Here is a 16,070-nt window from a genome sequence, read left to right on the forward strand (position 1 = left end):
AGTCTACAGCAGCAGCTGCCCCAAGGGCTAAGAAGCTTGAGAAGATCAGTAAGGTGGGAACATTGGGAATCTCTGTGTTAAGTGAAGGAACAACTGGGGCAAGTACTCTTCAGATGATCTCAGTCTACCCTCCTTGTTTCAGCTGCCACCTATACCCTGATAACTCTTAAATTTGTCACTCGTGTAGACTTCTCTCCAGTATTTTTGACTTATCTCACTGCCTGATGAATATTTTTACCTCACTGTCTCAGCACATCAAATTCTACATGTCCAAACCAAACTCATCATCTGCATCAAACTGGCTCTTCCCTTGGGGGATTCTTCTTGACATCAGGTGTTGATACCACTATCTACCCCGTCGATGAAACTAGAAGGCGAGGAATCATCCTAATTTATATATTGTCCTCACTCCTCACATCCACCTATGACCAACTGTGGCTACTCTTGTTCTCCTGAAGATTTTTCAAATCTATCCCCTTCATCCTACCACTACTGCCTTAACTGAGGCCCTCATTCGGTCTTGCCTGGACAACACCCTCCAACCTCCTATCCCTGCCTCACAGCTGCTCCCCTCCACCCATTCTCCACGCAGCTGCTAATGATCTATTGTGAAGGTGTAGCTATATCCCTGTCCTGCTTGCAAATGAATCTTTCCCTCTCAACAATGGCAGGATTTCTCAACTATATTTTCTGCTCCACACACTGAGATTTGTCTCACTTCCATCAGAAATAGTGGCTTACAGGGGTGCCTGAGCGGCTCAGATGGTTAAGCCTCTGCCTTTGGCTCAGGTCATGATCCCAGGGTCCTGGGATCGAGCCCTGCATTGGGCTCCTGGCTCAGTGGGGAGCCTGCTTCTCCCTCTCTCTCTGCTCTCCCCCTGCTCATTCTCTCTCTCTCTCCTTCTGTATCTCTGTGTCTCAGATGAATAAATAAAATCTTAAAAAAAAAATAAAAATAAAAAAGAATGCTTTAAAAAAAAGAAAGAAAGAAAGAAAAGAAGTAGCGACTTACTACAGCTTGATTTTCACTGAGAAAAGGGCTCTCTCAGCCTCACTGAGATCGAGTCTAAGGGCCCCTACAGCAGACAACATTTTGCCTGCCTTACCTGCATCATTCCTTCCCTCTCACTTTCAAAGCTCGACATTTTAGCACTACCAACATGCTTGTGCCTCCTACCAACTCCAGAGGCTTATTACCTTTGCCTCTGTTTATGCTCTCTCCTTTCCCTGCAACACCTTCCCATTACCACTGACTCCCTCAATCCGGTTAAATCCTCGAAGAACTACTCAGCATCTTCTCCCTCCCTGCCCTAGGCTGGATTGAGTGCCATCCTTGGCACTCCTTTTATCTCCAGAGACTATCTCCATCCCACATTTCCTCCTTGGTTTAGTTTATTGTGTTTTTAATATTGTCATAAATGTCTTACCTCATTATTCCCAAATCATACATTTTGATTGTCCATCAACTCCTAACTCACATGTCCTCTAGAGGTTCCACCCAATGGATAAACTCGGTGATTTTCACCTAGCCTGGGAATGTAACTCTTGGGATGTCTAGAATTGTGGTTCATAAGTCAAAGATATGTTAAGCTAACTACTGCAAATGTCTGTTCTCTCACTGCAGGTGAAGAGAGCTACTGATGCCTATAACTTGGGAATTGCCCTTGAGCACCGGAAAGACATGCTAAACCTCTGGCGGAAGATCCGAGGGGATCTGATTGGAATAGACACTAAAAATGAGTCCTTTTATGACACCTTTTCTACCTATACATGGTCCTGGAATGTTTGCCAAGAATTACTTTCGCCGAAGGACTTAAGGTTATATGATGCCTACATGAATAGGAATACCTTCCACAACCCTGTATTCTCTTCTTCCTCGGATATCAGTGAGTGTGACACAGAGACAGGAAGAAAAAGAAAACGGAAAGGTTTCAAAGGGTTTCGACAATGAAATTTCTACATTTTCTAAACAGCTCATTGCAAACTACTTTTTCATAGATATCAAAATTATGGTTTCTTGCTTTTGTCTAGTACATTCTTAGCAGCTGGAAATGTTGACATCTTTTGGATTCTGACCAGTAAAAAAGTTTAAGTCATAATGTGGTTTCCCTTTCCTAATTCTGAACGAGTAACTAGAGGCCATGTGGTTATCTTCCCAGCAAATGGCTGCGCTCTGCTGCCCCCACCTGGCTCAAAAGTGCCTGGGCAGAAGGAGAAAAGCTGCACGTGGGCACTTACCTCAACACAGGGATGCCCCTCTGAGCCCCTAAGGGCTCTCTCAGCAATAAGCATCTGAGTTTATGAGTTTAAGTGACATTGGGTTTTTGATTATTTGCAAAAGAGGCCAGAGGCAGCAGATGACAATGATCTTTCAGTTCCAGGGAATAATATCACCATCTCCCAGGGAATCTTGATTAAATTTGGGTGTTCCTAAGGCTCCTTAGTCACACATCATAGGGCTGATGTCTTGAATCCCTCTTAAAAATAGTTGATCTCACCATTACACTTGTTGCTGTTGTTCTTTAGTGTATTTAATAAAGATGCGCAGGGCGCCTGGGTGGCTCAGATGGTTAAGCGTCTGCCTTTGGCTCAGGTCGTGATCCCAGGGTCCTGGAATCAAGTCCCGCATCAGGCTCCCTGCTCCTTGGGAGCCTGCTTCTCTCTCTCTCTCTCTCTCTCTCTCTCTCTGTCTCTGTCTCTCATGAATAAATACATAAAATCTTAAAAAAAAAAAAATAAAGATGCTCATGTATAACTGTATTACAAGTTTGGGAGGTGTACTTTTTTATGGTGGGAAAATACGCATAAAATTTACTATTTTAATCCTGTTTAGGGATTATCATCCATTACATTTTTTTTTCCTGTTAGAAAAAGGAAAAGAGATGTTCCATATTGATGGAGACAGTGGCTTATAATATAAAATCGTACCATGCCAGAAAGAAGTAATGATAATAGTGAAGGCTCCTAAAACTATTTAATGAAATGGAATTGAAGTAAATTTGTGTTAACCTTGAATGTTCAAAAATGTCTAAATATATTTGCCGTTCTTTACAATATTATGATGTTGAGAAAGAGAACCTTGGGGCACCTGGGTGGCTCAGTCAGTTAAGCGTCTGCCTTCAGCTCAGGTCGTGATCCCGGGGTTCTGGCACTGAGCCCCATGTCAGGCTCCCTGATCAGCGGGGAGTCTGCTTCTCCCTCTGCCTCTGCCCCTCCCCCTGTTTGTGCTTTCTCTTGCTCACTCTCTCTTGCTCGCTCTGTCTCTCTCAAATAAACAAGATCTTGGGATGCCTGGGTGGCTCAGGTCATGATCCCAGGGTCCTGGGATCGAGCCCCGCATTGGGCTCCTTGCTCAGCAGGGAGCCTGCTTCTCCCTCTGCCTGCAGCTCCCCCTGCTTGTGCTCTCTCTCTCCCCCTCACCGCCCTGTCAAATAAATAACTAAAATCTTTTCCAAAATAAATAAATAAAATCTTAAAAAAAAAAAAGTATCTTATACACATGACCACTCTTCCTACCCAAAAAACAAGATTTACGGTTTGACAGATTTTTTTTGGTATGGCTATGACTGTAATAGGCAATCTAAGAAATGTAATTTGGATGCCAAAATATTAAAATTCCTGGGATATTTTCTTGGATCAATGGGATAACAAGACAGAATATTTTTAAGTATATCTGTTCTGGAAAATCTAAAATGTATAGTAATACAGTCTATCAATCTGTCCCACACTGTGGTTGACAGTAGAAACTGGCATCTTGCAGATGAAATACAGTATAGCAACAGGTATTCAGCCATTCATTCAACAATTATTTATTGAGTTGCATAATGTGTGCTGGCCCGGGTTCTAGGACTTGGATATATAACAGTGAATGAACAGTAAAATGCCCTGACCTCACAGCTGAGTAATGCAGCTAATTATAGCCACTGACTCAGTACTTCCACTTTTGGAAATTATTTCTAAAGAAGTAATCATGAATATACAAATGATTTAGTTATAAAGATGATTATCATGTTGGATTTTTAATAGTAAGAAACTTAAAGTAGCCTAAATGTCCAGAAAATCATGATACAGCTCTATAAAACAATACCAGGTTCATTAAAACAATGTTAGAAAAGAACATTCAAGCAGAAGAATGATATTCACAAACTATTATCAACTTATAAAACAGGCTACAACTGCTCAGAGCCATGAGAAAACTTTACGGAGTTGTTCTAGAACCTAATTTTGATGGTAGTTGCACAAATATAGATTTTTATGAAAATGTATCAAACTGTACACTTAAGATGGATGAATTTAATTGTATGTAAACTAAACCTCAATGAAGCTGTGAAAAATAGGGAATAACGCAGTTCTGAAACTATTTTAATGTAAAGGTTACTTCTATAAGTCAATTAGAAAAAAAGCCTGGAAAGATATAAACCAAAGTGTTTAATGGATTAAATTAAGGATGGAATGGGGTGGTTTCTTTTTTTCTTTTGTCTAAATGTTCTACAATAAACACATATTTATTTTGCAATAGGAAAAAAACCACAAAGTCTGTTTAAAGTTGTTAAACCAGCATATTCAATCCTCTAGGGCTGCTGCATGTTCCGTGAAACAAATTAGGACACCCTTCCCCCACCTTTCAGTTCCAGAGCACATGCTTACACAGACCAGAATTTCCACTGATCGGAACTCAAAGAAAGGCATGAAATAATTAACTACCCATGTCCCAGGTTGACACCCAAGGCAATAATCCAGGCTGAGAGTTAACTTTTCCAGGCTTTGAACCCATGCCACCCAGCTAGAAAAGCTCTTGAGGCTCACCAGCAGAGGGACCCTTAGGTCCCCTGAAAAGTATTGCTGAAGCTACAGTCCAGTATATAGTCTGATACTACAAAGGACTCACAGCCATGTCTTCCAAATTTCTTCAGAAAAATGATTTTAGGTGCTTCAGAAGATGAAGAAAAATGAGTTGTACAGGTCAACCAAAGATAATTGTATAGAAATTAAGTTTAGGATACTTTTATCACATTTCATCAAAAGGGACCAAGTTGTTTGACATTTTCAATGACTAATTATTGGAACTAATATAATAAGTGACTTCAGGGGAAAACAGAGAGTGAGCTCTATGCAAGGAAATATGCGGTAGGACTGCTGATTAGGAGCGTTAATAGTTTTTGGTGTGGGGAGAAAAAAGCATGTGCAAGAGAGAACAAGATGCCAAGAATAAATATAAACCAACCACTATAACAACTGGCCTTGAGAAAAGATAAAAATCCTTGTACTTGTTTTTTGGAAAGGAGGTTTTGTTCAAAATGTTTCAAAAGACTGTGAGAATGGCAAACGTGTTTTCGAATAAAGTACAAGTTCTTTATTATCTTATTTTTTCGATTCACTCACGTATTTTTCTTTGTGATTAGGGAAGGTTTAAGGCTTGTTCCCATTTCTTTTCTGAGAAAGATACAGAATCTCTCATAGCTCCCTTCAGTTTTGCCTATGGAAAGAATGTTCAATGAAGTAAATGATCACTAGTTACCAGTGGGCTATCTAGCACTGCACCACTTAAATAACTAATTAACCGTTACCTTAACTTCTTCCAAATGGTAGTCCTTACTCGCCTGGAACTCTTCTCAACTAAACCTTATATCAACAGGATACTTTCTTCTAGATTATTTTGAGAATCAGTTTATAGTAATTATCGAAACAGAAATGTAAGGCTGAAAATGTATTACTATAACAAACTTTATGTGTTGTATTACAGTCCTGATTGTGTGAACAAGCTCGGGTATGGATAATTCCAAAAAGTAGGTGGTTATAAATTATGTAATTATAGGGGCACCTGGGTGGCTCAGTGCCTTAAGCATCTGCCTTCCGATCAGTAGGATCAAGCGGACTAGAGCTCCCTGCTCGGTGGGGAGCCTGCTTCTCCCTCTGCTGCTCCCCCTGCTTGTGTGCTCTCTCTCTCTGACAAAATCTTAAAAAAAAAAAAAACATAGTTTAAAAATTATATAATTATATAAATTAACCTCATGTTCTCAGAATTCATTCCATATCCCCCTCCCCAGAAAAACAGTATTCTTTTATTCTTTTTCATAGCTTTTCACACTACGAAAAGCCCACTACAGAAGCTGGAAAACTGCTTATTTACTCAGCCAGCTTGCTATCTTCCTCAAATTCTTCTGCCATCAGGTCTAAATGGAACTAGGCACCCTTAATTCTCAAAGTGATTCAAGATTTTTCCTGTCTTAAAACTTGAGGGAAACTGGGAAACCTGTTAGAGGACCCCAGCATAGAAAGGAGACTCAATCGTAATGTCTCCCACTTTTTTTTTAAGATTTAAAAAAAATATATTCATTTGAGACAGAGAGATACAGAAAGAGAGCATGAGCAGGGAGAGAGGCAGAAGCAGGCTCCCTGCTGAGCCAGGAGCCCGATCCCAGGACCCCGGCATCATGACCTGAGCCGAAGGCAGATGCTTAACCATCTGAGCTACCCAGGCGCCCCTTAAGATTTTATTTACTTATTTGTGAGAAAGAGAGCACGAGCACAAGCAAGAGGGAGAGCAGCAGGCAGAAGCAGGCTCCCCCCTGAGCAGGGAGCTCCATGTGGGACTCGATCCCAGGACCCTGGGATCATGACCTGAGCCGAAGGCAGACGCTTAACTCACTGAGCCACCCAGGGATCCCTATCTCCCACTTTCCTGCGGGCCTGCACCGCCACCGACCCCTTTCCCCGGGAGAGGAAAAGCCAGCTCAGAGAAATTCTGTGGGCGAGCTCTCCTTACACCGAGAGCGCTTCCCCAACTTAGGGCCCGCCCCCATAGGGCGGAGCTCCAGCTCCAACCCAGACCGGGGCTTCAGAACTGCCCCGCCCCTTCTTGCTCTTTTCCCGCCCAGACCCCGCGACTTCCGGAAGGGGGAGTGGCCCCACAGGAAGTTTTCGCATGTCGGAAAGGTAGGCATATCCGGCTCCGGTGTCATGGCCGGCCCGTATCCTGAGCGCGCTCCGGCTGTGGTCGGCGCGAAGAGGCAGCAGTTTGGAAGCAGGTTCCTGAACGATCCGGCGCGCGTCTTCCACCATAATGCCTGGTAATTGCCCTACCCTTCGTCCGGCCTGCGGCTTGTCCTCTGTCCCGCAGCCCCGTGCGCTCTGAGAAGCCCCTGACCGCCGGCCACGAATCGCGCTGCCCTGCTCGAGGCGCTCTCCTTCCACGGGGGAGGCGCTGCGTGGCCAGCGACGCAGCCTGCCCGCAGCTGGGACGTGAGGCCCCTAAGCTGCCCGTTTGATTTTCCCAGGGACAATGTGGAGTGGTCGGAAGAGCAGGCCGCCGCAGCGGAGAGGAAAGTCCGGGAGAACAGTACCCAGCGGGTGTGCCAGGAGAAGCAAGGTGCGCCTAGGTGGGCCCTCTGGTATCAGCAGCCAGCGTACTACTAGACGCGCTCTCCCGGAGAGGCCGGAGAACCTAGACCGCCGAGAGCCTTTGTTACTGGACTGATCCCGAACTCCGGGGTAGAACGGGAGGGGAGGGGCTGAGTTAGGATGGAAAAGGGCTTCCCCCTAAAATCTTGTTAGGGCGAAGAGGGAGTTTGGGTGTTGGCTTTATTTGAGAGGGAGTAACAGTATCTTGATATATTTCCTAGCGATTAATTTTTAGTACGTCGACTAGACCCATGTTAATACGACTGGCCTATGGTAACCGTTTGGTCGCGTGATCGACTTGGATGCTGTGCCTCGTCTATATGATTACCCTAGCTGAGGAAATGTCATTGAAGCTAGATTCTAGCGATCAGATTCTAAATATTGTGGGGGGGGGGGGGAAGCTAATGACTGGTGAATTTTGTATCTTTTCCTTGTGTGATGGCCATGAGGATTTTAGGGCTTCTGCCAAGGAAAGCTGGGTGAAGAGGAGTGCAGGTAAGTCTGGCCAAAGAAAAAGAGACCTCTTCTGGAGAGGTGGATGATTTTACTGCAAAATATCTCTGGATACTAATACTGTGTGCTAGATGACAATTGAAAGTAGGACTAGAAATTGGGAGAGTAGTATCCCACAGTTCACTATAACAGTAAGAAGATTCCAGTTACAAAGTATTCACCTTACATAGTTTGACAGAGACTAGATCAAAGCAAGTTAGAGTTGAAAGGGATTTTGAAAATCATATAGTCCAATATCCTCTTTTTACAGTTAAAGAAACTTGAACCACAGGACATTAAGTGCCTTACCCAGAGGTAAGCAGTTAGTTAGTAGTAGGAATGGTGGAACTAAAATCCAATTTCTTAGATTTTTTTTTTCTTTTCTACTACACTAGTCGAGGTCCTATATTGGCAAAGAGCAGAAAACTGTAGTCTAGTACTGCCCACTGCCTTGATCACCTTAAACTATAGTGGAAACAGTCTACCCTTCTTAAGTCTCTCCTGTCCTCTCTCATCAAAACTCTTCTCATCTGAAGACATTTTTCCCTCTTGTCAGCATTTCTCCTTTCCCGCCTTTGTCCCGTTTTTAGGATCTTTTAGTAGTATTGAATTCTTTCTTTGCTCCACATTCAATAAAAAACCACAGACAGAGGAGTATATTTAAAGAAGAGCTGTATGTGTCATTAACCATTGAGTTCACATAGGGAATGACTGAAGAACCTGGGACATTTCACCTGTAAAAGAGAAGATTTAGAGGGGAAAATAACTGCCTTTAAATACAAAAGAATTGTTCTGTATGGCCCTAAGAAATAGTAGGACTTTTTGACCAGAAGACAGATTTTTTTACTTAATGTTAGAATTTTTTTTTTCCTTAATGTTAGAATTTTCTAATTAGGTAAGAGCCACCTGAAGATGTAGGTGGAGAATTGGAAATAAGTTCCTTGGTAGAAGTTCCTCCCTAGAAGGATAAGACACAGAGGGAATTCAGGTAGGGTAGGTGGTAGGACTGCCAGATTTCCAGCTCTACTTGAGGATACTTTTAGTATAAAGTGACATTTGGTGAAGCAGGATGACATTTGACATTAGGGACACATAAAATACTGAGAGATTGAGAGTTTTCTTAATTCTTTAATATTTACAGTTGATTATGAAGTCAATGCCCACAAATACTGGAATGAGTTCTACAAAATCCACGAAAACAGGTTTTTCAAAGATAGACATTGGCTTTTCACTGAATTCCCAGAGTTGGCACCTAGCCTGGACCAAAATGACTTTAATGATTGGCTCTCAGAGAACAAGAGGAGTGAAGTACCTGAAGGTAGGAGCAAGGAGGACGGACCTGGTTTAAAGATAGAAGAACAGCACATGTGTTCTTCAGATAGCCTTGGACATAAAACACAGATGCCTCCTGTGAAAGGAGATGTAACTCAGAAACTCAACCGCCTGGAAATCTGTGCTGATGAGTTCCCTGGATCCTCGGCCACCTACAGAATACTCGAGGTAACCCCCCTCTGTTGTCCTGAGAGTGGGGTTAACGGGGCTGTTTTACTATACACATGGGTGGCACCGAGAGGCTGACCGCAGAAGTGGTTATGTCTGAAGAAGCTGACTAGACTTGACTCTTATGTTGGCCTAGAAAACCTCCATTTTTGAACTAATGACATGTCCTAAATTCAGACCAGATAATCTGGTGGTCGTGGCAAAGAAAGAGAGATCACCTGAGGTGCTACCTGGGGACATCCTATTGCCTCTGCACATTGTAGGATCTGCTGTACCTGCCCTGCAAGAGTCCCAAGTCACAAGGCAAATTCTTTTACTTCCCTTGTAACATTAGATGGGGGTGGGGTGGGGGGAAGTCAGTCGCCATGGTGCCTGCTTCTCAGGCATGGGAGAGTTCTTGTCTTCCTAGTTTGGGTGGTGTTGCGGAGGCAAGACTACCCCCGGAAACGTGTCTAGGTGGGTACTGTAATGCAGATTTAGAAGCGGTGACTATACACTCCACTGGAAGCTGATTAGCCTTGGGGTTGAGTCCTCCAGCCTGACCTTGTTACTAGTTCCTTCCCCTCCCCAAGCAGAAGGGGACTTCTGCCTCTCTGTCTGCCTCATGGTAGTTATGAGAATGACATATTGAGATAACGATGTAAAATGGCTAAAAACAGTGCCTGGCATGTAGCAAGCCCTTAGTAAATGGTCACTGTCTTTTTTGGGTTTGGGGATTTTTTTTATTTTGTTTTTAAGGATTTCATTTATTATTTTAGGGAGGGCGTGCATGTGAGAGCAGGGGGAGGAGCAGAGGGATAGGGAAAGGGAGGTAAGCTCTAGCAGACTCTGCACTGAGCACAGAGCCTGACGCAGAGCTCGATCCCTTGACCCCGAGATCATGACCTGAGCCGAAACCAAGAGTCAGACGCCCAACCCCAAAGGGTCACTGTTATTAGCACACCCAGCACCATGTTTAGGACAGTGTAATCCATGGTCCCCTTTTCATGAATTTTTCTGCTTAATCTGAGAAACAGGTTTCCAATAATGATATAGTGCAGTTCAGTAAGAGAATATTTCATCTGCCCTGTCTTCTCTGCACAGGAGCAGCTCTCCTGCCACAGCCCCTCATACCCTGAAAATGTACACCTGTGCAGAGTTCGTCTCCACCCCCTTCTTGGTCAGGAGCACCTCTCAGCTGTTGAACCGATCACTGCAGCGGTGCTAAAACCACCGGAGACATGACAGATGAGAGCCTCTGCAGCTTGGCAGCCCCACGTCCCCTCACCTCACTTATTACTAGCTGCAGCTTCCGAACCAGTCCCATTTCAAGGGATATCGACACAGCCAAGTTCATTGGGGCTGGGGCTGCCGCGGTCGGTGTGGCTGGCTCTGGGGCTGGAATTGGGACTGTATTTGGGAGCCTCATCACTGGTCATGCCAGGAATCCCCCCTCTCTGAAGCAACAACTCTTCTACGCCATTCTGGGCTTTGCTCTCTCAGAGGCCATGGGGCTCTTTTGGCTGATGGTGGCCTTTCTCATCCTCTTTGTCATGGGCAGGAGCTGTCTCCACTTCCCATAGGTCTTTCTCCCATGTCTCGTCTGCCCTGTATGTTCCTTTTCCTATACCTCCTCAGGCAGCCTAGGGAAAGGGGTTGGCTCAGGGTTTGACAGAGGGAAGACAAATAAGTACTGTATTAATGAGAAAAAAAATATTTCATCTATAGGACCATTTGCTAAAACTCAAAAAGTGAAAGCTATCCATGCCCTTTTTTCCACACCAGCTCCCTTCTGCTGTCGAGAGCCCATGCTCTTGTCTTTTATGGCTACCTCTTTTAGACTTCCTGAGGTCAAGGTTGGGGAATGTCGTGGCTACTATTTAGCTCTGGTCACTGCACCTTCCCTACTAATACAATTAAGCAAGATTATTGTTGATTATTTATCTAGCTCTAGGGAATTGATTCCTTGAAAGTCCTGTAACTAAAAGTTCTTTTCTGTCCGCAGGTTGGTTGTGGTGTGGGAAACACAGTCTTTCCGATTTTACAAACTAACAAGTAAGTGTGTTGTAAACTTTAACTATAGGATAGCAAAGAGGAGAAAGGGGTGTGTTGTTTCTCAAAACTTACTTCAATAAACTGGTAATAATGGTTATTGGGAACCATGGGTGACAAGATGTCGATTTCTATGTTATCTTTGTCATCAGGAAAATTGGTGAGCTTCAAAACCTGTTCCACTGCCAATATATGGGACCTTTGATATTTTAAGTTTGCTACACAGGAAAGAGAACAGACATAATTCAGTTTACAGTCTTAATTGTTCTACTGTTTTTTCTGCCCATTTCAGTGATCCGGGACTTTTTGTTTACTGTTGTGATTTTTCTTCCACAGCTGTAGAACTGGTCCAGGTAAGTGCATTGGGTCCTATCTGTAATTTTCATTGATTAAAGGGGAAAGGGTCTCCTAAAAATCAAGGTCTCTAGCAAATTTCTATTATTCTTATGTGGTCTGAAAGTAAAAGACTTGCTGGAACAGCCTGAGTAGAGGAAAGAACCGAGCATGAACGTGGAACCTGTCACTGGCCAGTTGTGGAACTTTGGGCAGGTCTCCTGACCTCTCCAAACGTAGGTTTTAAGGATTAAAATGAGAAGATTCGGGGCGCCTGGGTGGCTCAGTTGGTTAAGCGACTGCCTTCGGCTCAGGTCATGATCCTGGAGTCCCGGGATCGAGTCCCACATCGGGCTCCCTGCTCAGCGGGGAGTCTGCTTCTCCCTCTGACCCTCCTCCCTCTCATGCTCTCTCTGTCTCTCATTCTCTCTCTCGCAAATAAATAAAAAAAATCTTAAAAAAAAACAAAAAACAAAAAACAAAAAAATAAATAAATAAAATGAGAAGATTGTTTCTAGTCGGGGTTCTTTGAGTTACAAGTCACAGACACACCCAGACAAACTCATTCAGTGAAAGAAGGTCATAGAACCCAAGGGCATAAAGTGTAGCCAAGGCACTCAGCCCCGAAAAGGTGGCAGATGCCAAGGCCACTTGGCTCCTGGTGAGCCGTTTCCACTCCTTCCTCTTCCTGTCACAGTACTTCCCTCAAGCTCATGGTTTCCTATCTCGCATAGCCCAGAGCCGTTTGCCCTTTGTTTTCCTCTTTACCAGTTTTCTTTAATAGGTTTGTCACATGACACCAACGTGCTTGCCCCCTTACATGTCCACCCTGTTCAGGCGTTCTCAGAACTTCACCAGAATGACTTGTCCTGATTCCAAAGTCCCCAGAAAGAGTCTGGTTGACCCGGCCCAGCTGATAATCTACTTGCTGTGTTTGAATTAGCTGTGGCCAATGAGGAACAAAGTCACATTTTTGGAAAAGAGAGATACAGAAAGAGAAATTACCCTAAAATGTGTTGGTTACAGTCATGTCTAATGCTGCTAGCATAGGAGGTCTGGAATTGGCAATTCGTGTCTTTCTGGAGTGTTACTTTTATGGATGTAGACCAGGTGAATATTGAGCTTTTCTTTTAGTTAATTTTATTTATTTTTTTCTTTGGTTAATTTTATGACAATAAAATATAAAGTTAAATTTTCCACATTTAATACATTTTCCTGGAGAATTCTGTGATAGGTGTAATATGCTATAGTTGGGTTGGGAGTTGTTTTAAATCATGATTTTAAATGTCAGTATGTTTTCTCTCTCTCCTGATGAGATTTTTCTTTTTGCTTGTGGTCATTTACCTTCCTGATCACTTTCCAGTCCTCAAATCTAACTTTATGCATCAGAGTAAAGAATAAAAGTAGAAGAATCAAGAACATTCCTTTTTTTTTTTTCCTAAGAGAGGGCGAGTGTGAGTGTGAGAGGGGGGCTGTGGGGGGCGGGGGGGCAAAGGAAGAGAGAGAGGATCCTAAGCAGGCACCGTGCCCGGCATGCAGCCCAACGCGGGGTCGATCTCACAGTGCTGAGGTAATGACCTGAGCTGAAATCAAGAGTCAGATGTTTAACTAACTGAGCCACCCAGGCGCCCCCCAACATTCATTTTATTTTTAAAAAAATTTTTTTAAATTTTTTAATTTTTTTTTTTTAATTTAAGTAAGCTCTACCCTCAACATGGGGCTTGTACTCACGACCCTGAGATCAAGAGTCACGTGCTCTACCGACTGAGCCAGCCGGCACCTTCAAAACAGTCCGTTTTAAAAGTACCAGCTGGGGGGTCGCCTAGGTGGCTCAGTGGGTTAAGCGTCTGCCTTTGGCTCAGGTCACGATCCCAGGGTCCCGGGCTTGAGCTCCACAGCAGGGTCCCTGCTCAGCGGGGAGTCTGCTTCTCCTTCTCCCTCTACCCCTCTTCCCTGCTCATGCTCTCTCTCTCATGTGCTCTCTCTCTGTCTCAAATAAATGAATAAAATCTTTAAAAAAAAAAAAAAAAAAGGTTAAAAAATAAATAAATAAAAATACCAGTTGGATTCCGCAGGCTTGTCCCTGGAATTGTTGGACGTTCTTAGGCTTTGAGTAAGAAGGCGTGCGTCCTGATTAGAGCGATAGCCCTCAGCAGCCGGAGCAGCGGTTACACTTAAAGCAGGATTAGCTTTCCTCCAGGCTGTGTGAACATTTTCTAACCTATGTGTCTCAACTGTCTGCAGACAAATTCAGCATACGATCCTTGTCGGTGCTTTGCCTTTGTCCACGATCTGTGTGATGAAGATACGAGTTACCCAGTGCCCGGGGAGAGCCTCGACATCATCATCCTCATATTTGTTCTTTCGGCCGTTGTTCCAGACAAGTAAGTTTTAGGTCCCCTAGCCAGTAGTGTCACAGAACAAAGCTTGGGTCAGGGACCTTGATACCAGGGTTGGACCCTAAGTAAGCAGGATGATCTGAAAGGCCGGGAAAAGCCATTCTGTCAAAGTGATACAAGTGTCTCAACCCTTTTCCTAAACATTTTTGCCTCTAAACCTCTGTCTGTTGGCTGCAGCAGTTGGTTCTTCTTCTCGGTGCTATGGTTGAGCATCCCCAGGGGATGGGAGAGCAGCGTTACTGGGTGTGGGGGGGAACCCCTGCTGATAATCGCAGCCCGCTGTTTTAGAACCCCAGCTGTTAGTACCCGCCCCCTCATTGGGCTTTTTAGTTTACTTTAAGATGTTATTTTTAAGGGACACCTGGGTGGCTCAGTCTTTTAAGCATCTGCCTTCGGCTCAGGTCATGATCCCGGGGTCCTAGGATCGAGCCCCACATCGGGCTCCCTGCTCAGCGGGGAGTCTGCTTCTCCCTCTGCCTCCCCCCTCCCCCGCCCCACCCCTGCTTGTGCTGTCTCTCTCGCTCACACTCTCTCTCAAATAAATAAAATCTTTAAAAAATAAATAAATAAATCTCTAAGATGTTATTTTTAAGTAATCTGTACGCCCAACGTAGGGCTCAAACCCACAACCCTGAGATCAAGAGCCACACGCTCTCCCAACTGAGCCAGCGAGGCGCCCCTCATTGGGCTTTTTAAATGCTTTCGGTAAACCAGGCTTATTAACAACAGAATTTATAGTGAAGCTTAACACGGGTGTTCCTTTATGTTTAAGTTCTTTGGAAAACTGCAGTACAGGGGAATTCCATAAAATTCCATAAAATCCGGTTTAGGTGTCGAACCCTGCGAGATACTGGTAAGGTTCTTAGAGTGGGCAGCCAGCTGTCCTGATGAGATACTGTCCTCAGGAAGTAGCGTCAGCTAGAGACCCAGAGGAGCGAGTGATTGTCTCTGTCCCACATTTCCTTGAAGAGAGCACTGAGTCATCTGACCTGACAGGGATATTGTGAGCGTGCAGAAAGGCAGGTGCAAGACAGCCCAAAAAGCCAGGCATGGTTCTAAACATTCATAACTGCAGAAGTCTCGGGGTACCTGGTTGGTTCAGTCAGTAGACCATGTGACTCTTGATCTCAGGGTTGTGAGTTCAAGCCCCGCGTTGGGGGTAAGAGTTTGATAGATAAAATATCAGTGGAAGTTTAAATGCTACAAACTTAAAAACTGACGTGGACTGAAATAAAACACTAAAATTAAAAACTCTCGGGGCGCCTGGGTGGCTCAGTCGTTAAGCGTCTGCCTTCGGCTCAGGTCATGATCCCAGGGTCCTCGGATCAAGCCCCGCTTCGGGCTCCCTGCTCGGCGGGAGGCCTACTTCTCCCTCTCCGACTCCCCCTGCTTGTGTTTCCTCTCTCGCTGTGTCTCTCTCTGTCAAATAAATAAATAAAACTTAAAAATAAATGAATTAAATTAAATTAAATTAAAAACTATTCAGTATTCAAGTAGACTTTGTAGCATTGATACTTCCAAGGTTAGTACAGGCGAAACCGGCACTAAGCCTGCGTGTGGGAAGTGCAGTCAGAGGGTAAAGCGCTCTGCCAGGGGCACCCATTTGCATTCTGACTCACCGTGTAAACTGTAAGTGCTGGAGGTTTCGTCTTCATTTAACAAATGGAAAGGTACAGTCTCTGCCTTTAGAGCTCTCAGGCCTGGGGGCAGGCGGATGAGTCAGCTAACTAGTAGTCCTCACCGCAGGTTTTCAGGGCTGTGCTCCGAGAGCCCCAGAAGCACAGGACGGGTGGCTTCCCCATGAGGCCATCCCAGGAGGAGTAGGAAGTAAGCCAGACGCAGAGTATTTAAGTGGAGCCCTCCGGCAGAAGCGGATTAACCTCAGGCCTCTTCCTGGTGGAGGGAGTGGGTCAA

At 44.4% G+C, this 16,070-nt stretch overlaps 2 protein-coding genes and 1 pseudogene across 5 annotated transcripts in view; all 3 read left to right on the top strand.

Moving 5' to 3' along the window:
* The window catches only part of EFCAB3 (EF-hand calcium binding domain 3), a 222,160-nt gene extending 219,785 nt beyond the window's left edge, over positions 1–2,375 (top strand). Inside the window, exon 103 of the mRNA XM_032429885.1 lies at positions 1,625–2,375. Coding sequence (XP_032285776.1) covers positions 1,625–1,951 — 327 coding nt within the window. The 3' untranslated portion in view covers positions 1,952–2,375. The remainder of the gene's footprint in view (positions 1–1,624) is intronic.
* A 4,547-nt stretch (positions 2,376–6,922) lies between these two features.
* METTL2A (methyltransferase like 2A) overlaps positions 6,923–16,070 on the top strand; it is a 39,793-nt gene continuing 30,645 nt past the window's right edge. For all 4 annotated transcript variants that reach the window (XM_032429940.1, XM_032429942.1, XM_032429943.1 and 1 more), the window contains exons 1-6: positions 6,923–7,070; positions 7,278–7,369; positions 9,035–9,393; positions 11,378–11,427; positions 11,717–11,777; positions 14,002–14,141. In XM_032429940.1, coding sequence (XP_032285831.1) covers positions 6,961–7,070; positions 7,278–7,369; positions 9,035–9,393; positions 11,378–11,427; positions 11,717–11,777; positions 14,002–14,141 — 812 coding nt within the window. In that variant the 5' untranslated portion in view covers positions 6,923–6,960. The remainder of the gene's footprint in view (positions 7,071–7,277; positions 7,370–9,034; positions 9,394–11,377; positions 11,428–11,716; positions 11,778–14,001; positions 14,142–16,070) is intronic.
* Positions 10,246–11,369, top strand: LOC116648115 (annotated as a pseudogene).

This window comes from Phoca vitulina, unplaced genomic scaffold, assembly GCF_004348235.1.
Source record: "Phoca vitulina isolate PV1807 unplaced genomic scaffold, GSC_HSeal_1.0 scaffold41, whole genome shotgun sequence".
NCBI classification, from domain to species: Eukaryota; Metazoa; Chordata; class Mammalia; order Carnivora; family Phocidae; genus Phoca; species Phoca vitulina.